Below are 23,588 nucleotides of genomic sequence, written 5' to 3'. Positions count from 1 at the left end.
GTCTAGTGTGATTGCAGGTTAACGCACACACACATCGCACACTCAAAAGTGCATTCATGCGTAAAGAATCCTGTAAATAAGTAAAACTAGGTTTAAGGTTCAACCAGAATTGGTGCGCTGGTCTTGCATTCAATGTGGAGTTTTGGTGGGACTTTCCATTCATTGACATGCTAATGAACAATGTACAATCCAATCCGGCAGGGGATCATGTTGATGTTGTGATATGAGCATGGAAAAATCATTTACAGCACAAGAGCGAGGGGTGTGAGAACACAAAACCCATACACGAGATCAGAGAGCTTCAAAGCTTCCCACAGTTGCGGAAGACAGGAAGAAACAAACTGAGACAAAAGGAAAGAGAAAGAGTATAGAGAATTACTACACTCCATACCCAAAACAACACCTTTCCACCCAGTTCCTGTTTTTTCCACTGCCAGAACCGCCTAAGGATTCCCATGTGTTCCTTTCGGAGCACGTGTGGTTAACCTCCACCTCATCCAGAGGAAGAGACAGACCCAGGTCCCTGCCTTTCGCCCAAAATACTCCCTCCCTCTGCCTGAAGCTTCCACAAGAAAGTCAACAACCCTCCATCTTGTCTATTTCCAGAGGCTTGAGCTGCTGCCAAAGATTATAGTCCACACCCGGCCTGCTACCGCAACTTCTAACCAGCCTCTAAACATACTTGACAGCAGCAGGCGGCCTCAAGCAAAAATGGTCCCACAGTGGTTTGAGGCTCTTGCTAAAATGAGCAAAGTCTGTCCAGAATCTGTCTGCAATTAATGGAGCTGTTTCACATATATATTATTTCTGCTTTAATGGCTGATGAGTCAAACCATTATTTCGGTCCCATTATAACTATAGTATAAAACTGTTACAGTCTCAAAATAGCTACAGCTTGTTCACTGACCGCCTTGTGCATATTTAACACAAAAAATGACAAACTCTATCCTGATTGGCTGATGGCACGGGCTGCTACAACGAGCCCTTTTGAGAAAGAACTAATTACTGTATTTGCTCAAGTTTGGAAGGCTAGTGGAATCAAACACGTAAAAGATACTAGCAAGAGTTGTTTGAGGCACTTGGCAAGAAGTAAAGGAAAACATTGATGTGCTGAATTGTACAATTCACTTTTTTTCAGGGTTACATTTGTGGAATAACTAATATTTATTACTTTTAGAAATAAATTCTGATTATAAAATGTACATATTTCTAGTCATGGCACATAGATGTCATGCATGGTAGTTGGAAGCACCGGAATAGGAAATGGATTTTAGGTGCATTAATGACAATATATTGAGTAGCCTAGAATTGGTAAATAAAAAGAGCAGTAACAAAAAGGCCTCTTACATAAATCATGTTCAGGATGAACGTGAATCTAGCAAAGTTTGTGTATAATACCATGGCAGTTTGGTAATTAAATGTCTGGTTAGTGGCTCTAAAAGTTAATTAGTTCATGCACTATGGTTTTGAGGTCATAAACCATGTGAAAATAAGTCTTTATGAATTGATAATCTACCCCTGTAATCATAATTTGTGTGAAAAGGAGCTAAAGTTATTGGTGTTTTACTGCCACTAGTGTCCATTTCACCTGGAAACTGCATTGACTTGAATGTATAGGTATATTTTTGGAGTTTTGCAAAAATGTTGGTAGAGGCATGTTTTTCCAATGAGCCTAGATTGCATGTAAACATCTTAATCGGAGTATTTTCTTTTCTTATTTTTTTAATAAGAACCTTGATATTCTAAAATAATACACTCAAATATAAGATGCGTCATTCAGTTGCCTGCATACTTTAACTACAACAAGCACTTGCGGCTTACTAACCCAGTTCTCTTGTTATTTGCCAATTAAACTGGTAGCAAATAATATGTTTTTCCAGACCACTGTGGGATTTTGCAGTATAGCCCTTAGGCCAAACTATCAGCCACAAATCGCTCAGCTACATATGTATCCTCAATTGTTCTTATGCATGTTTGCACAGTGGCACAGACAATAGACGCTGGTGCAATCATATCTGCCATTCCCTGGGCTTTGCTTGGAGACAGCGCAGTGTTTCTAAGGGTGCTTTGTGTTGACTAGGATCGTGTTTCCCACATGGTCTCAGGCGGCTGCGCCCATTATGACTCTGATGAATTATGGAAACCTTTGCCCCCTTCTCTTCTCTTCTCTTCTCTTCTCTTCTCTTCTCTTCTCTTCTTTTCTCAGAGCAGTCTACACAAACACCTTTCACAACATCCGTCAGGACTTTGACCCTGTGTTGTCTCACCAGACATGAGCACGTTGATATGAAACCACATGCTATAAATAGCCAATACCTTCTGCTAACATGTAATATTGCAAATCTCTGGACTGACTGAAAGCAATAAAGATGAGTGACATTTATTTGCACTCCCAAGTGTGAACTGTATTTTCCCTCCTCGTATTACCCATCAAATGCCAATAAAGGGTGATCCCCAGTGCGCTCCAGGGATTTAAGACAGATCTGGCAACAGCTTCTTCTAATAAAAATCTAGTATCAAATAAACTGCACCGTTGATCTCCCAATGCGACTAGCTTTTTTTTAAAAGTAGCTCAGGTTGTGAAGCAGACATTGAAGCTGCAAGCGTGCAAAAAAACAAAACTCACTTGGACTGTTAGTTGCCTTTATTTCCAATAACAATGTGACTGTCAACATGTTTCAAATCTCTGAGAAAATTTAAAAAAACTTTTTCATCATTAAATTTGTTTACTTTTAATACTGCAAATAGCAGTTACTGCTAAGCTAACACAGCTAGTAGGCTAACATAAAACAATTAGTTGTAAATTGAAGTTCTGGTCTTTTAACACTAATAATAATCCATACACTAATAACAATAATAATCAGATGTTAATACCAAAGTACTTTGTAATATACAATGGTACTTTAATGGTAGCTACGATTTAGCGTACTTACTTCAGTACACCACTTACTGTAGTTTGTTTTGTTTGTTTATTTACTTACTTATTTACTGATATACTGCTAACTTTGCTTATTTAACTTTGTCCTCTAGTAAAAGACATATGGACATGCACACATATGTTTGCTATGTTTCACAAATTTCACTTCAAACGGGCCTCGCAACACTTTCACTCAAAAAAGTGCCCCAAAACTTTTTATGCGTTTTGGCCGTTAATCTACATGACAACGGCATTTTTGGGGACTGAAAAGTTAAGAAGCAAACTTTACAGTCACCAAAACAACAGTATGGAATCTAAATCACTCACTTAACCACCAGTAGGTGGCAGCAAATCATTGTCTTTGCGAGTGAGTCATTAAGGATACATTTACACGACAGCGATGTACTAAAAACAGAAATGTTTTTCCTTTGCGTTTTTTTTTTTTGCATACAGACGACAACGTTGTCAAAACAATCCCCGTTTGCACAGATCAGTGAAAACTATTAAAAACGCTGTATTGGCGAGTTGGTGAGGTCACTATGTAAAAAAAAAAAATACTTGCCAATAGACTGAACATCTAAAATACGTTTTCACAAATTCACAATTCAGAAAATGATACCATTATTGTATCCACGTAAATTACAAAAACAAATTTTGCGCATAGTGTTTCTTTACAAAGTGACATCGCCAACTACTGGCCTAGCATTCGTAATACAGCATTTTTAATTGTTTTTGATCGTTTTGACAACGTTGTCGTCTGCACACGAAAAATGCAAAGGACGTTTTTAGTACATTGTTGTCATGTAAATTCACTCGTTAAGACAATAATTTGCTGCCACCTACTGGTGGTTGATAAAGTGAGTGATTAAGATTCCATTCTGTTGTTTTGTTGATTGTAACCAGCTCTGGTTAAAGAGACTGAATGCGTTTACAAATAAACCAAGAGTTAAATATGAGATAACATTGTTAAATAACAGACATAATAAAGTAATTGCAGTTACAATGTTTTTGTCGTCTTTTTTTTTTTCACTGGGGGGCCTCCATTTGTCTTTGAAACGGGCCTATGAATTGCAAAGGCCGCCTCTGATAAGATATATTGCATTCATCTATGAACCCCCTTAAACCACATTGTGGTTTCATTCTGTGATATGATCATGGTCACATGACCAAGACCATGGTTTAACAATGCGAACACAGTTTGGCCACAGCAGTTTTAGCACTTTGCTACGCCATGACCCACTTCAGTCTGTTTTTATTCCCACACGTCAAGGCCTCGTTCTTACAAACAAACTCCTTAATAATGGAACGAGAAGTCACTTTTTCCTTAGATTGCCCTTTGTGTGCTATCCAAACATCAACTAATTGTAATGGAAATGCCCATTGCTCCAATTCAGGACTCAAAGACCTGCTTTATAGTGTTTAGAGACGTTGTGCAACCAGAGAGCCACATTCAAAAGCACCACGGCAACGTGAGAATAGACTATTTTTATCATTTTAGGGGGTTTTTTTTGGTACTTTTTGTGTTGAGAACAATTTATATTAGCTCTTGCAGATTTCTATTCTATTTCTAATAGAGATGTTTTCAGTCTGAAACCCATTTTTTAGGTTCTCAAATTTACATTGTAGCCTACATTATGTAATATTTTAAGCTCAAGAGAAGCTGGACATATTTTACAGTAGTTATTTTTTATATGGAATCTCTTGCAACCTCATCTACTGTACATCTCTGGGGTCATGTGGGCCCTGAGGTTGAACAGCTCTACATTAATAGCAGGTAAAAGAAAAGAAAAAAAGAAGACTGGGTAGCTAAACCAAGAGAGAACTGTGTGAGAGCATGAGAATCTGGGTCAAAAATAGCAACAGAGAAGTGAGAAACATGAACTATTAGAGTAGGGTTCCGCTTTTCATCATCACTGCCATTTCCTTTCATATATCTAGTGTTTACAATATACACACAGTTTATGTGGCTTTTTATGCCCAGCGCTGCTTCTTTACTTGAAAAGAAGAGTTCACACAGTCCTAAGCACTGAAGACAAGTGTCAAATGTGTCTTTTTGTGTATCAAGCTCTCGGATGCACTACAGTCAATAAAGCGAGACCTTCTCTTTTGATAGTTCGTTTTGAATTGATCTAGAGGACAGATAACTGTAATTGAAACTGCTGCCTAAAATGCCACAAGCAGATCAAATGAAATATTACAACTATTTGCAATACTATCTTTCAGTCTATCAATGAACAAAAACAAAGCTTCACAAACATAAGGCCTAAATAGCTCTAAAGATTTACGTTGTTGCACAGACGTCATTGATTATAAGGTCATACCAGACTCATACTCAGTGAATCGTGCCAGAAGCTGTAATTGCTTATATGACCTATTCAGATGGCAATATAATAGCTAAAGCCACTATTTGCACAGTAATTACTACAGTCGACCAATATAAAGCAAATAAACAATGCATATGACATCACATTTACTGAGCCAGAATTTGTGACATTCTACCTGAAAGTTTCTGTAACATATTGCCTACGGTTGATAGGTGACATTTAGGGCTCTGTCTACAAGTGCACCTGAAACTCATACCTCTGAGTCGGGCACTCATTATTAGCACAGGTCACGCATATTAGTTGGAAACATAACACAGAAGTAGCTTTTAAAAAAATGATATTGAGGACAATAAGCCCACATTGTGAATGTGGACTACATCTGAATTCAAAATGATATTTATATATGGCATCAAAACCAAATGTTTGTGTTACATAAAGAAAATGTGAAAATGAGAATTAATAAGAATTGACCCTTTGGTGATTTTGAATGAACGTAGGCTGCCCCCGAAATCGCATACTTCCCTACTATATAGTAGGTGAAAAACAGTATGTGATAAAAGAAGTATGTCTGAATTCACAAAAGTAGGCAAAATGTATCTGGATGTCCTACTACTTCCTGCACTCAAAATAATGATACTTTAAACCAGGGGTGGGCAAACTCGGTCCTGGAGGGCTGCTGTCCCTGCAGAGTTTTGCTCCAACCCTAATCAAACACACCTGAACCAGCTAATCAAGGTGTTCAGGATTACATGCAGGTGAGTTTTATCAGGGTTGCAGCTAAACTCTGCAGGACAGTGGCCCTCCAGGACCGAGTTTGCCCACCCCTGCTTTAAACTAACTCAAGTCAATTATGGACAGTGGTTCCACACAACCAACTTAGTTTTTATCAACATTAAAGGTTTATTTTTAATCTATGCCATATCCTTGTGTTGTGACAACTGACTAAGGAAGAATCTATGTAAATAGTTATGTCCAACCAACTCAATTCAATCATGGACAGTGGTTCCACATGTTCGAAACAAGTAAAACCCAATAGAATCAACCATGTTAAACAAACTAGAATCAATTGTGTTCATTTAACTTGAAAGAATGGTTTTAGTTTTCATATTAATTGAATTATCCAAATAATCCTACAATTAATGCTTCTTAGTTAGTCTTGTGAGTTACATAACTTTTGTGATATGATGTTCTGTGTTGGCAGTCTAGAAGTGATACTGGTTAGATCCAGGGCAGTATTTCCCAAAAGCATTGTAAGCTCCACCAATGGAGCTACGATCAACTTAGGCTTACGATGCTTTTGGGAAACGCAGCCCAGAGCACTACCATAGTGAACACTTTGTTATTAAAGTAATTTGAATTGTTGTTAGCAGGTCCTCAACCCAAGCACAAGCTCAACACTTCACCACAATGGTAACCCCAAAACTATTAACATAACAGGAACTTTTAAATACCAACATAATAGAAAGTAAACATTAAAAAGTCTCTCCATTTTCTCATCTTGCTAAAAACAACACTTTATTTCAACATTTACTCTCCCAGATCAGCCCCTTTGCAAAACATGATGGGAAGTGAAGTCCTGTTTGATTGAGTCCTGGTTGAGTTTACTTGATTGAAACATGTTATTTTAATATGAAAACATCAAGTTATTAAATTTGAACCAGAAACCTAATACAATGGTGTTGAATCAAAATAAGTTGTTTAAATGAAGTGAACAGCATCGAAAAATCATTTTTATGAGTGTGTGAGATTCTGAAGTGTGCATACGATGGACATTTTACTATCCCATGAGGCCACGGGAGAGGATTTATGAATGCCGGTGAAGCAATGCAACTGACGCTGGTTGATCACATGATTATGACAACATGAAGAATGTAGTATGTCTGGATTACCTTCATACAACATACATTCATACTATATAGAACTTACTTTTTAGCGCTCACAAAGTAAGTACTTATTCAAAATAAGTACCTACTCAAGAGAGTATGCGATTTCGAACGCAGCCTATGACATACTTTAATCCACAGAAATTTGGAAAAGGGGAAAAAATACCACTAAGAATCTCTGTGGGTACCTTGTGTCACTCTTATAAGAAAGTACACTTTCATGACTGTTTCGTCACACACTTCAGTACACTTTTAAAAGTGCATTTTGTAAGTCAAATTAAAAGATTTACTTTAAAGTACATTTTATAACATTGTTTTAATAATTTTTTGTCATCCTTTAAAGAAGTACACTTATTTTGATGTGCTGAATAGCATACTAAAAAATGTAAAGTAATTATTTTTTTTTTTTTGAATTTTAACTAAAGTGTGCTATTCAGTATTAGATTTAAAGTTAATATATTTTAAAACTTTGGTTGCACTTTATTTTACAGTATATATGTGTACTTATATGTACTTACCTAAGAAAATACTGAATAATATAAGGTAACTACACGGGTTAAGGTTAGGTTTAGGTGTAGGTTCAGAGTTAGTACCTAGTTATTACCCAGTTATTAACTGTGATAAGTACATATTATACAAATGGACTGTAAAATAAAGTGCTACCAAAACATCTAAATTGCAACATCATTACAAATGCAATTAAGTACATAACATTTCAAAAACACATTTCAAAAGAAATGACATATTTCACAATAGACGTAATTATAAAAGTCCTACATAAGTGGGTCAAAAAAGCACTCAAAATTTCAGCTAATTGCATTTAATATAAATTTAAACGATAATACATTTTCAATTAATTGCAATTAACATGCAATTAAGTGTTTAAAAACAACACGGTACTGAGTTCGCAGTTATATATTCTCTTTATAATAAGCACTTTTTAAAAGTATGCTAAAATTCACTTCTTTTCACAAGGGTAGGTATGAAGCAAAAGGAGATTACTGTGTAAAGTGGCACACCAAACTGACTGAACATTAGGAACAATGGCTGATTGTTTGCAACATACATGTTTTGTTTCCAATCAGTACAGCTTATACACTCTCCATTTCACAAAGATAACCCTTTCAAAAACAGTTCTCCTATAAGCATTTGTTCCATTGTGACCATACAAATTTGAATAAACAGAAACTGGACTGTGGCTGCTTAATGTTTGGACGGCAGGCATGCATATGTTTTTAAAATGTTGCAAAAAGCACTCGGAAGAGACAGTCAAAAGGCTCATCTTAAAAATAACATAATATGAACGATGTAATACAATGTTTGAGACAACACCCTTGGCTGCAACTTCTTATGCCGTCCACCGTCATCACCTTCGAAATAGTCTTCTGTTACCTAGCTAAATGGCTAAAACAAAAACTTCCCAAGGATTTTGGCAGATATTATGTTAAATGAAATGATGGCATGGCAATTGTTGTTTAAAGACGTCAACGAGCTACACTCATTAGAGGCCAACAAATGCTTGGCTCAGTGCAGGCATTTCATCAGCCTTTGTGTTTGTGCGTGATGGAACAAATGCTTTTCGCAAGTAAGGTTATTTTTGGGTCGCGTGATGTCATAGTTCCTCCAAGCTGAGAAAACTATCAGAAATGACAAGGTTTTTTTTTTCCTTTCTTTTTTTTTTCCTCTGAGGCACGGTTCAACAACCTGAGAGACAGGAATGAATGAGAATTCCCCGTCACAAGAGATGACGCAATAAACGGGTGATGTCAGTAGCTGATTCACAACAAATACAACACTGAGGTCAGTAGGAGCACAATAACATAAAAGATTCTATTATACTGAGTTTTACTCTTTTCTTCTATTCCTCCACCCTATTGTCCACTTGTACAATAGGCAATCCCCTACAGCATACACAAAAACTAAAGGAGTTCTTTGCTATGCAAATCTGAACAGCTAGTAAAGTAGCTGACCAGTTAAAGAGACTATCCTTGTGAAAAAGAAGTGCTTGTATTGACTGTGCACTTTTAATGTACTTTATGTATTAAAATTTGTACTTGCAGATAATATAATATTAATCAAATCAAGGCTCCTTAAATGTACTTAAAGGGTTAGTTCACCTAAAAATGAAAATTCTGTCATTAATTACTTACCCTCATGTCGTGCCACACCCGTAAGACCTTCGTTCATCTTTGGAACACAAATTAACATATTTTTGATAAAATCCGATGGCTCAGTGAGGCCTGCATTGACAGCAAGATAATTAACACTTTCAATGCCCAGAAAGCTACTAAAGACATATTTAAAACAGTTCATGTGACTACAGTGGTTCAACCTTAATGTTATGAAGTGACGAGAATACTTTTTGTGCACCAAAAAAACCCTTTATTAAACAATATCTAGTGATGGGCGATTTCAAAACACTGTTTCATGAAGCTTTACGAATCTTTTGTTTTGAATCAGTGGTTCGGAGCTTGTATCAAACTGCCGAAGTGACATGAACCATTAAAATTGCGAAACACTTATGACATAACGAAGCCTCGTTTACTGAAATCACGTGACTTTGGCAGTTTGATACATGCTCTGAACCACTGATTTGAAACAAAAGATTCATAAAGCTTCGAGGCTTCATGAAATCGCCCATCACTAGATATTGTTGAATAAAGTTGTTATTTGGTTTTTTTGGTGCACAAAAAGTATTCTCGTCACTTCTGAAGATGAACGAAGGTCTTACAGGTGTGGAACGACATGAGGGTGAGTAATTAATGACAGAACTTTCATTTTTGGGTGAACTAACCCTTTAAAGAGAGTACACTTCCATCACTATGATTCTTAAGTACATTTTTAAAAGTGCCCTTTGTAATAATGTCAAATTGAATTTTTTACTTTATAGTCTTTTTTAAATCACTGTTTTTGTCATGCTTTAAAGAAGTACTCTTACACTCTTAAAATGCTGGGTTGTTTCAACTCATAGTTGGGTCAAATGGACAAAACCAACCGTTGGTTTTTACATTTTTAAATTAAAATTTTAAACCCAAGTGTTGGGTTTGTCCATATTTGACCCAACCATGGGTTGAAACAACCCAGCATTTAGAGTGTATTTTGATGTTCTGACTAACATACTAAAGCACATGTAAAGTAATTCATTATGAGTTTAACTGTAGTGCTATTTGATACATGTTTTCATTGAATTGCAATTAAAATGCATTTAAGTGTACAAAATCATTACATTCAGATCACACTTAAGTATATTAGCGTATTCAAAAGCATGCCAAAGTGTACTTTTTTCACAAGGGTAGAATAAAATGCACTTTTTATCGCTTGACAACAAGTCAATATAAATACTCACAGCACAGCGCTATTTAAGCACATTTAGCATCTGGTAAACTGGATTGCACTTAAGTATATTATTTACATAATCAGTACTCTTTTTGAAAGTATCCTAAAGCAGAGTTCTTTGTCAGAAGGGGAGATAAAAGTACATTGTTTCATAAGGACGTAAAATCAAAGACCCTGTAAAATCAATGTTTCATGGATTTTAGTCAAACTATAAATCTATTTAGCTTTATTAGCAAGCTAATGCTGGTGCACTTAAAAAAGATAACATAACAAACTTCTAGCAGATACACACCATTATTACATTTTATCTCTCTATCCAGGAAAATAAAGCAAGTGACTTCTCTAATAAGACGATCTCTATAACAAAAAATAATTTGTTTTCAAATGTCATCTACAAACAGCAATAGCTTGTAGCAAATGATAGGTGTAAACTAAAAGCTATTAGCTATTCAAAATGGAAAGAGCCCTTCGATAAGTTCCGCCTCAACTTCCTGTTTCAACAGGAAATACGTCATGACGGGAAACACAATTGTGTTTGTCAAACTATTTCATTGGATCTTCATGGGGTTTTCTTATAAATTCAACTACCGCAAAAGCAACAGCAGACCACGGATCAGTAAGCCTGTCAGACATGGTAAAACTCCTGTGATGTTTATGTAGAATATCAGGGTTAAGAGCCTGACTTCCTGTTTGTGTTCTCGCAAGTTCAAGAGGGCAAGGAAGGAAAGGTTTGTGGAGGTACCAAGTGTACTGGTTATTTGTTTAGTTTAGTGTATATGTGGTTTAAGACTACTTTCATGAGTCATGAGTAGATAGCACAAATATAATAACAAAGGTGAACATCTGTGTAATGGAAAAAGGTGTAAAGGCCAAATTTACATTCCACACATGGCTAGGGCCATTACGTAGAGCACGGCAGCCTGCAGGACTAGTCCAAATACCAATGATACTTTCATACTAACAGTGCTGTCAAACTACAGCTGCAGCATAATAAATGATAGTACTGTGCAAAAGTCTTAGGCACGTTAGTATTTTCACCCAAAAAAAAATGGTTTTAAGCCAGTTATTTATATCTTTTGCTGTAGTGTGTCATTAATCGTTGCCATTAATTGTAATAATGCAAAGATACAGTACTGTGAAAAGTTGTAGGCACTTGTGAAATGCTGTAAAGCCTTTTAAAACCATTTTTTTTTTTTTTGTGAAAATACTAACATGCCTAAGACATATACTTATACTTGCCTAAGACTTATATATAGCCTATATGATTTTTTTTTATTTTTTTTTTATCATAAATAATGTTATTTATTTATTGGATTTGATCTTGTATCACTCACATAAGCACCATAGCTAAAATAAACCAGACTGTTTATGTTTTCCAAATTGAACCCTTATTACCAAAATATTTCAGGTTACATGAAACTTTATTGATAGCATCTGTGGCATGCTGTCTATCGCCACAGACATTATTTTGACTCGTCATGGTTTGTGAAAACCAACAAAAAGTGTGTTCACACATTATGCATTTAAAATGGAAGTCTAAGGGGCAGTTATATACTAGAAGAACTGTTAAATACAATTACACACATAGTTTATACAAGCTAAATATAATGTGATAGAGTCACTATCCAACTCTGTCCATACAGTTATGTCAAAAAGTATTAAAAATGAGAATTAAAAACCAATAAAACTGGTAATTTTCATAAAATGTGAGCAAAGATGTCAAGAAAGGACATAACCACATGGTTTGTCTGTCTGTGCAACACTTTTCCATGAAATGAAAGCCACTCACAGGAAATTATGCTGGGAATGCATAACCAGAAGTGCATCTAGATAAGATAAGACAAGACCATTCAGACAACTACAGCTAAAATACACCACATTTTTGGTATGGGTTAATTAATAAAAGCTTTTTAACAAAAAAATATATCATGCACATTTTTGCCTTCAAACCCTACAACTTTCAGTGTGTTACTGTAAACAAGTTTTGTTTTTGTAACTGAGGGATGAGCCAAAATAATTTTCTGTAACAGCATAGCAAATACAATCAACAGAGCTTGAATATTAATTTAGGTTGTGTTATCAATTTTGCTCTATTTAAAGGTAGAGTGGGCAATTTCGGACAGGCTAGCAATAGCAAACTAGCTTTGAAAGCACAAGATCCCGCCCTTCAGAGTGCTCTCCAAAGCCACACCTTCTTTAAAACACATAATATTTTAGGTATTAATTTAGGTTGTGTTATCACTTTTGCTCTATTTAAAGGTAGAGTAGGCAATTTCGGACAGGCTAGCACTAGCAAACTAGCTTTGAAAGCACAAGATCCCGCCCTACAGAGCGCTCTCCAAAGCCACGCCTTCTTTAAAACACATGATATTTTAGGTATTAATTTAGGTTGTGTTATCAATTTTGCTCTATTTAAAGGTAGAGTAGGCAATTTCGGACAGGCTAGCAGTAGTAAACTAGCTTTGAAAGCACAAGATCCCGCCCTTCAGAGCGCTCTCCACAGCCACACCTCCTTTAAAACACATGATATTTTAGGTATTAATTTAGGTTGTGTTATCACTTTTGCTCTATTTAAAGGTAGAGTAGGTAATTTTGGACAGGCTAGCAATAGCAAACTAGCTTTGAAAGCACAAGATCCCGCCCTTCAGAGCGCTCTCCAAAGCCACGCCTCCTTTAAAACACATGAACGCACACAGCAGCGTCTGCAAAGTGTTATGACACGAGAGACGGCGTTAAATTACCTCATGTCTCAAAGCACATTAACATTATAATAATAATGAATGTAAACAATTTACAGAGCTCTGACTTGTACCGCCTGACTGCTGCAGGTTCATTTCGGCGTTGATAGTGTTGACATAGAAATGCATAAATCCAAGTCGGAGGACGTGAACAGCTCCGGGTAGAACGTCACAAGTTGCCATCTCGTAATTACGGTTACGACATGGCGTGAATGCAGCATAAGCTTGTTGTTTTGGTTCAGGAGGAACTGTAAAAGGTGGTTGCTGTCACTCTGTGACTGTCTGTCTACAATTCTGCATAGCCTCATATTCATATGTACATCATTCAATATACGGACCGAATGCAATGATACAACGTCCTACCTGCCAGTCAACATGACGAAAATTTTTTGGTCCTGTGTCATCCACAGAAGATATATGTACATGTTTTAATATTTAGACCACTTCTATTATTGATTGCTATCAGGATGTGAAGAGAGTTTCAACCAGTATAACAAAAAGTGTTTATAAAACAAATTGCCTACCCTACCTTTAACACAGTCAATGTGATTTTGAAGCACTTTCAAAATCTTCAAATGCACAGTGACAACAAAAACAACAGTGTCTGAAAGTGGGACCGGAGCCGTCTACATCCTAAACTCAACATGTTGGTTTAGATGCAAAAAATCACACATGTTGCAGACACACACACACACAGACAGAGTGATTTCATTAAGCCCACAAACTCACTTTCTGTGCACGGCCCGCAGCTGAAGCAAGGGCTCGGAAAACAAAGCAGCCCTTTTTTATTCAAGCGAACGGTAACATGAGAGGCATGGCTGGCAAGCGGAGGGGAGAAGGGGGCAGAGGGGACTTGGCGAGGGGACTAAATGAGTATGTGCTCCAGCGTGCTGAAATGGTCTTTTGTGGACCAGGCGTCAGGGTGATGAGGCAGGTAAGCCAACAGGAATGCCACATTGATCCCTAGAGCCATAGTCAGGACTTTATTACTTTGGACAGAAAAAAATAGAAATGAATGGAAATGGAAGTAGGAATGAGAATTGAAAAGTTTTTTTTTTTTTCTAAATTCATAAGATTCTTTTAGTACTTTTGAAGAAGTTGTGACTGATTCTTGAGTCTTTTTTACCAATTAATTGAAAAGAATCAGTACATAAATGGCATGAAATCAGAACTACTGTAGTTTTTGATTCCTAACCCTAGACACATATAACAGAACCTTAATGTGTCGATAAAATGATACAGTGATGGTAGGCTGATGCTAAAACTATCATGGAACTTTGATATTTCTTGTGTAAAATAAGTGTACTTGAAATGAGCACTTGTAGTGTACTTAAAAAAAAACTGTACCTGCAGATAATATATTAATGAAATAAAAGGCAATTTAAGTGTACTTAAAGAGAGTTCACTTTCATGAATATGTTTTTAATGCACTTAAGTACACGTCTACACTACAGTACATTTTAAATCAATGTTTGTTGTGCTTTTAAAAAGTTTTGGGTAGGCAATTTTTGAGAGGCTAGCAATAGCAAGCTAGCTTTGAAAACATAAGATCCCACCATCCCTTCAGTACGCTCTCCAAAACACATGAACAGTAATAATGAGCATAAACAACTTACAGAGCTCTGACTTATACCAAAAACTTCAGAATAACACAAGACGCAACACTCGTATTGTTTTGAATGGGAGAAATCGCAACGCGCAATATGGCGGAATAAGTCCCGCCTTCTAAATAAGAGCCAATCGCCGATTGGTAAAGTCATCGTGTCACTGCAGCGGCCGTTAGAAGCTCCCGTTCCTATAGAAACAGTCAGACGCTCGCCTCCGAAATGAGACACACGAGACGCGTATTTAGGACTGCGCGTGCGCATTCGCTTGATCCAGCCTGAAAAAATCCGTTTTTTGTCATGATTTGAGCGTTTAGAGGTCCTGAGATTTACACAGAACAGAAGATAATTATGTACATTTGTTTTTAACATTTAGACCACTTCTATTATGGATTGCTATCAGGATGTAAAGAGAGTTTCAACCTTGAGAAAGAGTGTTTATGAAAAACATTGCCTACCCCACCTTCAGTAGGGTATAGTATAGTTTTTTTCCCAGAGCTGTAGCATGTATCACACCCTTTTCCCATACATATACACACACATAGTTGTGGGAGACAACTGAAATTGAACAGTTAAACACTTAAGCGTTGCTAATAATGTACTAATACTTTAGCCATATCTGTTTGCACTATTCAATTCCACTGTATATATATTACTTGCATATACTGTGATATTTATATTGTAATTATTTATACTATGTGGATTCTACTTTTTGTTTTTTCGATGCTGCTGGTCTCTGAGAGCTACTAAACATATTTCGTTATACTATTATAATGACAATAAAGTTTCTTCTTCTTCTTCTTCTCTGCTTCTTCAAGTTGAAGTGTTGACTAACATACTAAAGCCCATGTAAAGTACTTGATTAGGATTGGAACTGTAGTGTGTTATTTGATAATACATTTAAGGTTAATATATATTTATATAATATAAGTGTACTAAATTGCAACTTCATCATTACAAATATGTAATTACAAATATATTTAAATTATATAAGTTCTTTACGGCAGTACATTTTAACCATATTTCAAAGACAATAAAATTATTAAATGGCATATAAAGATATACTTTTTAAAGTGCTACTTCAGTGGGTCAAAAAATCACTCTAAAATTCAGATAATTGCATTTAATATACAATTATTTTCATTTACTTGCAGTTAACATTCAGTTCATACTTAAGTATATTTTTTTAAAGTATATTATTTTTGTAATAAACACTCCTTTTAAAAGTTATTTTTTTTCACAAGGGATATAGTTACAGTGGCTCTGAATGATTACCATAGTGTGCCATGGCACATGTCCATAAAACATGGTAATACTACTGTACTTTTTTTGTTCAAGACAGTAACAGGGAGCTCAGCATTTAAAAAAACACACACATAAATACTCGTCTGCCAGTGTGACTGGAACCAGACATCTCTCCTCACCCTGAGATCATGTGTTTACCCACTGTGGTAACCCACCCATTTAACTTTCTGCAGCAAACCGGCTTGGAAACACTAAACACAAAACCTCTGTTCTTACACGAATACACGCACTAACAAACTGCTCCACCTTCTCCAAAATCGCATGCACACTCCACCCACGTCTAACGTTCACACCGTCCTACATTACAGTCAATCCAAGCACATGAGAGTCTGACACCTTGTTCCACTCGTTTATGCTTTTTTTTTAATGGTGAAGTTAAGCTGCTTTGATTTGTATTACAATACAAAATCTCCATTCTTCTAAAGAAACCAACTACAAACCATGGTTGGTCTGAAAAGAATATAATCCTAATGGGATTAATTACATACTGATTTACTAACAGCATGGCATTAAACAACACATTTCAAAACCAAAAGGTGTGCCAACTGTGGAATTAAGGCCTTACAAAGAGCAGTGTTTGTGTGTCTGTGTGCTGAACTGAGTGAACATCCCACTAGCTAAATATAATGTTGTTATTTAGAACTAATAGACGTGCTAAATAAAAAAACAGGGACCAAAAATGAAGTTGATGTCATTTGTCATTGATCAGTTTTTGCAGGTCTGTTGGAAGCTCTTGCACAGTATGGCTTTTAAATATTAAACATGATATAGACATCTATAGTACAGTAAATAAGAAATAAAGAACAGCATAACAATCTAGCAACATCCTGGAAACTAGCCACAACACCCTATTATTGCAACGGCTGCTTATAGAACTGCTCTAGTAAAATTCTAGTTGTTACTACTTCATAATAAATTTATGAGATATTCGTCAAACATTCTAAGAAGCTTTAAGAATTGTTTAATTTTGTGCTAACACCAAGTTAGCACACTTTTATTGCAGCAACAATCACTGTTAACTGTGGTATTTTGGTGGAAACTATGGTGCAATGGGTGAGCCATACTGCCCTGGGTAACAGAAACCATCTGTGACCTCATAATTGAGCACCCAACATACTGAAAGAGTAATCTGGACACACCTCCAACCTCCAACTCCCAGCTAGACAAAAATAAAAGTTTGCTTTTGTTCCTAACTTCTTTGTTTCCTCTTTTTGAACTGACCAGTGAAAGCTAATATATGTCACAAAGTATGCATTATGTTATTATTCTTTCACAAACTTTCTGTGGCTGTACTATGGTACAACGGCCGTATCACATGCTCAGGGGCGTCAATTAGGTATGGAAGGGTATGGCGGCTGGTCAATGTAAAGTAATATTTTTATTGCAGGAATAACAGAGTTATATTACTATGTGTAACATAATTTGTAATTGTTTAATAAAAGAGCAAGTAAGTTAAAGCGATCTGGTTGTTATAATCGTGTCACGAGTTCAGCGGCACTGCAAATGTGTCTATTTACAACTTAATTTTGCAGCGTTGAGTATTGTAGCTAATCACAGGAATTTCTGTTGAAAAATAATGACAAATCAGAGGTGTTTTAATTTAACGGTAGTGAGAATCCGCTCAATATGGCTCAAAATGAGTTTATGTATAGGGCAAGTTTAGGGCAAGTTATATACGCACAAATCCTCTCATTATAACAAACAAAGCGGTCATGATGTAAATAAAAGATTCATTGTGACGTTTAGTCAGAGTCATTGATTAAAATGGGACCAACAGCTTCAGTGATTATAAAGGAAGCAGTCTTTACTCGGTCTAATTTCATTCGCAATTTGAAGAAAAGTTTTTGTTTTTCATGAGACTTTGTGACCTTTCCGGCAAATATATTCTTCACACTTCAATACAAAAAGTGACAAAAATAGACAAAATTTATTTTTTAAATGTTATAATAGTGATTTGATAATCTCTAAAAATTAAATTAATAAGCAAAAGGTGTGAAAAATTTAGGGAGTGAAAAGTTAGGGAGTGAAAATTGCTAATAAGCCAATAAGTGCAGCCATCTACTGGTTATAGTGGTAATTTTGTGTATTTTTGTTATTTTAAAACAAAAGTGTTCTTTCATTGTGAAACTTGTAGTTTAACTTGTTTTTGGTCATCACATTAAAAATAACATCTAAATTGGGCTTTGAAGTGTTGGAAAACGTTGTGTGAAGTACTTGAAAGTTCTTCATTCTTAAAACAGTGGTCTATAACTGTCTAATTTGCTTGGTTATGATCAAAGCTACATATGATTCATCTTTGGACACACCACACACATATACACAAACACACTTGTGGTCATTTCGAGGGAGTAAGATTTGATGACATCAGACTTCACAATACCTTGGCTTTTGGTGAATTGACGCCACAGCATATGCTAATTTTACAGTACTTTGACAAACACCATTGTACATTATCGCCATTCATTGGTATTCACAATTTACATAGTACACTCAAAATATGAAAATTTTGGTGTGGCCTAAAATAATAGGCTGTTTTATCAAAGTTTGCAGTATATGCACCATAATCATATTCCACAATCCAAATTTAGACAGCTTATAAATCATAACACAAACAAGGGACAAGGATATTGGATTTCATAATAGCCCATGATGGAGAAAACTATAAAGGAAGTGTAAATGTGTATGCCAGAAAATCCTGAGGAAAGTGATCTGCTGCTGGAACTGTACAGTACCACTGAGAAACCCATTATATTTGGCACCTGAAAAAGTGTTTTTGTTTGGTGCTGACAGTGAAGTCTCAGGCAAGAAATGCCTATTTCACATTAACTAATCTTGTAATTGGGGCCAGTGAATTGCCATTACATTTGCCACACCATAGTTTTATTCATTTATTTATTTTGTAATTAAAATACTTTTATACATTTCTAATTTCAGTTGTTGTATACTATGTATAGACTTATATATTCTTAAAATAATACATAATAACATAAGAAAGTTATTATTAATATTAAAATTAGTCTGTGATCAAGCACGGAGTTCACTCTACATCAAATCAAAGAAGAAATTGAGCAGATTCCTCTTATCTAAGGACCAGCAACTCTTATCTAAATCATCGACATTGAGATTAAATGCAAAACAGCTTTCAGCTCAGCTCATAAGAATATATCCCTAACAAAACAAGAAATCGAAAATTGTCTCTCTTGTCTTTTCTCTTTTGTCATTCATTTCCTGATGATAAGCACACGAGCAAATGTGTGTTTTGTATAGTCAAATGGTGGCTGGTGCAAAGCGGTAACTTAACCAGGAAATACGGTCCTTCCATGCAAAGACTCTCCGCAGCCATGCAAATGAGCATGAGTGAGAGGACTATAGTACATGGGAGTTGCACGGTGCAGAATTACCTGTGACTCCCCTGATACCAGACACTGTGTGCTTTATAGTGGCCACATTTGTAAGAAAACAAACGAGTAGTGATTTTACACCAGCTGCTGATATTTCCACACGAGTGTCCCAAAAAGTCTTCTTCCCTCAGGAGTGGGGAAACACCCTCTGATATCCAACATCTTTAACCTATAGGTCAAGAATGGATCTACAGTGTGGTGGAATTATGATGGCCATAACCTCGGTTTGACACTGGTCGCAGTCCAGTGCATGAGTATCTTAGTACATAGGTCAAGAATAACATTTTTTACTGTTTAACTTTCTTCTGTTTAGTATAAACTGACTCACATGCTTGCTGCACACTGTGATTATAATTATACACTATATTAAAGAGGACAGGGTATTACTTGCCAACTTGTTCAAACCACTCAAAATGAAACCACAAATCTGCTCTATTTCTAGTATTAACACCCCAGGCCTACGAGGCCAGTGGTGGGTGAACAGGAGATTGATGGTGTGATCCGGGCATTCCAAAGAATGCACTCCTTCAGGGATCTAGATAAAGCCACACACATTCCTCTCTAGGGGAAGACGACACATGTGACTTAACCCCCAACTATTTGTTTCATTTTCAGACTGTATACACCATGACACCTATTTTGTTGCCAACCACATACAAAACACCTCCTAACGTTTCCTTTCTTTTTTCTTTTTAAAAAGTCATTGCTCAAATGACTTCAAAAGAAAGTCAAAAACAGCTATATGTGAAGGGAAGGTATGTTACAATGAGATGTGCAGAGATGTAAGTAACTGCATTGTCTGTGAACCTGCAGTGAGAAAACAAACTCCTGGAGGAAGCCCAAGGGAGCGGTTCAGAGGCGGAGGACACACTGTGGCCTCCTACTTTGGGAGGAAACAGGCTTCATTTCCTCCTCTTTATCCCACGGACAATGGACTGCTTACGTGTTGGACCAGCAGAGAAAATAGGCTGAGCAAGGAACAAAAGGGACAACCCAATCAATGGAGACTGTCCTTGCCTTATACCCTATAGATGCTTTAATTATGTATTACATAGATGGCAGAACAATTTTGCAGTTCTTTAGGGATTGATGGAAAGGAAAACTTGTCCTAGAAGAGGATAAACTGAGCCTAGGAGGAGGAATTGAGTGATGCCGCCACATTACCCTCCAAGTGAATGGAAAAAAGTGCCTATGGAACAGAGGGAGCCATTTGAATAAACAGAGAGGGAACACTGTGACTCACTCTGCTTGAAGCCAAGGGGAGATGAGGGTAGGAGCCAAGCTCACAAATCTCCCAATTCAAAGGACACAACAGAGGACTTGTTGTAATCATCTGATTAGTGAGTTCAAGGGAAAAACATGGTGGATGGTCAGTGTTTTTTTTTGTTTTTTTGTTTGTTTTTTTGAGGATTAAAACATGACTACACCTGTAGGTTCCCTTCCAAGGCAACTTTTGCAACAAGTTACCTTCCTATAGGTACAGTTCAATACCTTCACATGGACAGAATTCAAGCCTGAGATTCAAGCTAATGATTGCAAAGCTCTCTAAATGGGGCTTTGAGCAAAGCATGATTACTGGTATGGTGCTATTCTACAAATGCTTCCTGGAAAAATCTCTTCCCAGTGAACCATTTAAGCTGACCCTGGCCACTGCCCAGAGCATGGAAATCTGATAATCGAATCATCTCACAGTCTGATTGGCTGATAAAATCTGTTGTTAGGTCCTAATGCAGATTTGAGGTAAGGGCAGTCACAAATTGGCTGGCCTGTTTCTTGTCCCATTAGTGCAGAAATGGGTTCTGTACTGGACTACGACAATACGTGCATCTGAGTTTTTGATTCAAGGGCTTGATTTAGCCCAACCCAAGTAAGAAGGACTACCTGAACGTTTTCAGTTTAATGGACAATGTTTTGAAATATGCAACCTTTTTTAATTATCCTTCCAATCTTCCATGAGTTCACATATCAGTGCCTTTATTAGCAATGTACGGAGGTCAGCGTGGGATATTTATGTGGACAACTTGGATAAGAGTTGCCGTACGTTACCACAGCATGTTCTGCATACATTGCATATCTCTGTGGTCACAGTGTGTTACGTAAGAAATATTTTTGGCATGCATGGAGGACTGGGGGGTGAAAAAGTGGCTTTACAGTAAAAGGACACCCTTCGTACTCTATTTAAAATTATCAAAAAATACAATGACGAATCTTTGAAGTCTGGGTTTTATTGAAAATAATTTCAGCAGACCCCAAGGTAAACCACTAAATTTCCAAATATAAACTGCTCTAGAAAAGACAAACTCTGGAGAACATAATACACAAACTCTGAAGGCATACACACATCTTCAAAACTTTTTAACTTCCGTTTGAGCTGTGCAAAAGTGCTAGTGCATACAGTAGCAAGGCACAACGTACTGGGTGGTGCTTACCTTCTGATCCACAATTGAACAAGCGATTTGTTTGACGTAGGCCAATTCTGCAGTCTGAGGTAGAAGCACAGACTCTCTAGTCAGCCCAATCTGTATGATGAAGGAGACACCAGCTGGCGCTGGAGGCCCAGACGGCATTCCAGATGCCCCGCCGGGACCTGGGGCAACCACCATGTCCACTGTAGCGAACCCTGGGGTTTGAGATGTATGGACAGAGACCGGCGTCCCCTGTTGCATCACCACCGACCCAGGTGGAGATGGGCCACCCGGGGGAAAGAAAACCTGGGACATAGGTCCCGGAGACATGAAGGGACTGACATTGGCCATGCTGAAGAGTCAAAGACAGTCAAGAGAGAAATAAGACTGGGTAGTGTGAGGCAGCAAACTCACCTACACACACCAGCAGTCACTCGCTCATCAATAGTGGCCGTTCCTGCTGTGTGTCCCGTGTCTCCTAGAGCTTAAAAACAACTGATCCCTTTCCAGGAAGTAGCTCTTCTTTCTTCTCACCTTCTCTTTCACAGAAAGGTCCTCTATACAGCATTCATTCCAGAGAAGGAGCAGGTGAGCAATTCAGATAAAGTTTAGCTTTCAAACTAAGTATTCCCTCCTCCTCCTCCTCCTCCCGCTTCCTGTTCTCTCACGACTCCAAAGAAACTTTGAAGAGGGACACGTCCAAACTTCAAGGAAACACACTGCTGACATAAAAGAAACAAATAAGAAAACAAAACAAACGCCTGTAGCAGTACGCCCGTCTGCTCAAGATGGCCTCCGAATACAGCAAACAAGCCGGAGAGAGCTCCTGGTTAGGCTTGCTTTGCAAGTCAGGCTGTGTTTCAGTTTCTTGTCGTGTTGAGCCGTGTCTGCTTTGCCTCAGTGAGAAAACTACTGAGGACACTCCCTCTTCCCCCTGCCTCCACCTCCCTACTGTCTGAACCTCTCAGAGCCCAGGAGGAAGTGAAGTGACTGACAGATCTTTTGGCCAATCAGCAGGAAGGAGAGCTGTAAATGAGAAGCTCTATGAGATCATACATATCCACTTCTGTCTCCTCCCAGTCCCACATACACCTTCTTTCCTCCCTCTCAACTTTTACGTCTCTCTCTTTGTGTAACAGTTTGGCTTGTTTACTCCCCCACCCTGGAACAACTTTGTCCTCCTCTTTTTGCCTGGGGCCCCACACTAACTTGTACTCTTTTCTCAGTCACTCATTCTCTCTCTCTCTCTCTCTCTCTCTCTTTGCCCAGTCCCACATGACAACCAAATATCTGATTTGTGTAGCATAAACACAACTAAATAACCAGCCCACGTGTGATCCTGCAGCCTGACTAACTTTACAGGTGGGAGTTCTGAAGGTTAAGAAACAATATTGCATTAGTCACAAAACTCTGAGCTCAAATCAAAAAAAAAAAAAAAAAAGTGTTTGCTAGCTTAAACAATAACAATGATGAAAAATTACATTTCAGCTTCCTAGAAAAAGGAAAATATTTTTATTGTTTCATGCTTTGAAAACACATTTTTCTCTTTTTTGTTTTTCTACTAAATTAGACCCTTGCACAAGACATCTTTGAAAACTGGGATTTTGGCTCTCTCTTTAATCCTTCAGATTAAAGGGGCACGTTTTTGTGGTGGAATTAACCAATCAACATTGTC

At 37.2% G+C, this 23,588-nt stretch overlaps 1 protein-coding gene across 3 annotated transcripts in view; it reads right to left on the bottom strand.

The window, feature by feature from the left end:
• prkd2 (protein kinase D2) overlaps window positions 1–22,847 on the bottom strand; it is a 49,295-nt gene extending 26,448 nt beyond the window's left edge. The window contains exons 1-2 of one of the 3 annotated variants that reach the window (XM_051863573.1): window positions 22,328–22,847; window positions 21,938–22,219 (exon numbers count right to left, since the gene is read on the bottom strand). In XM_051863573.1, the coding sequence (XP_051719533.1) occupies window positions 21,938–22,174 (237 nt within the window). In that variant the 5' untranslated portion in view covers window positions 22,175–22,219; window positions 22,328–22,847. Of the gene's footprint in view, window positions 1–21,937 lie in introns of all 3 variants that reach the window. The other 2 variants (XM_051863570.1, XM_051863572.1) reach the window with 2 other exon arrangements.
• Between the last annotated feature and the right edge of the window lie 741 nt (window positions 22,848–23,588).

The sequence above is a fragment of the Ctenopharyngodon idella genome, chromosome 15 (assembly GCF_019924925.1).
Source record: "Ctenopharyngodon idella isolate HZGC_01 chromosome 15, HZGC01, whole genome shotgun sequence".
NCBI lineage: Eukaryota > Metazoa > Chordata > Actinopteri > Cypriniformes > Xenocyprididae > Ctenopharyngodon > Ctenopharyngodon idella.
Note: the sequence above shows the minus strand (reverse complement) of the source record. Positions and strands in the feature narration are given on the sequence as shown.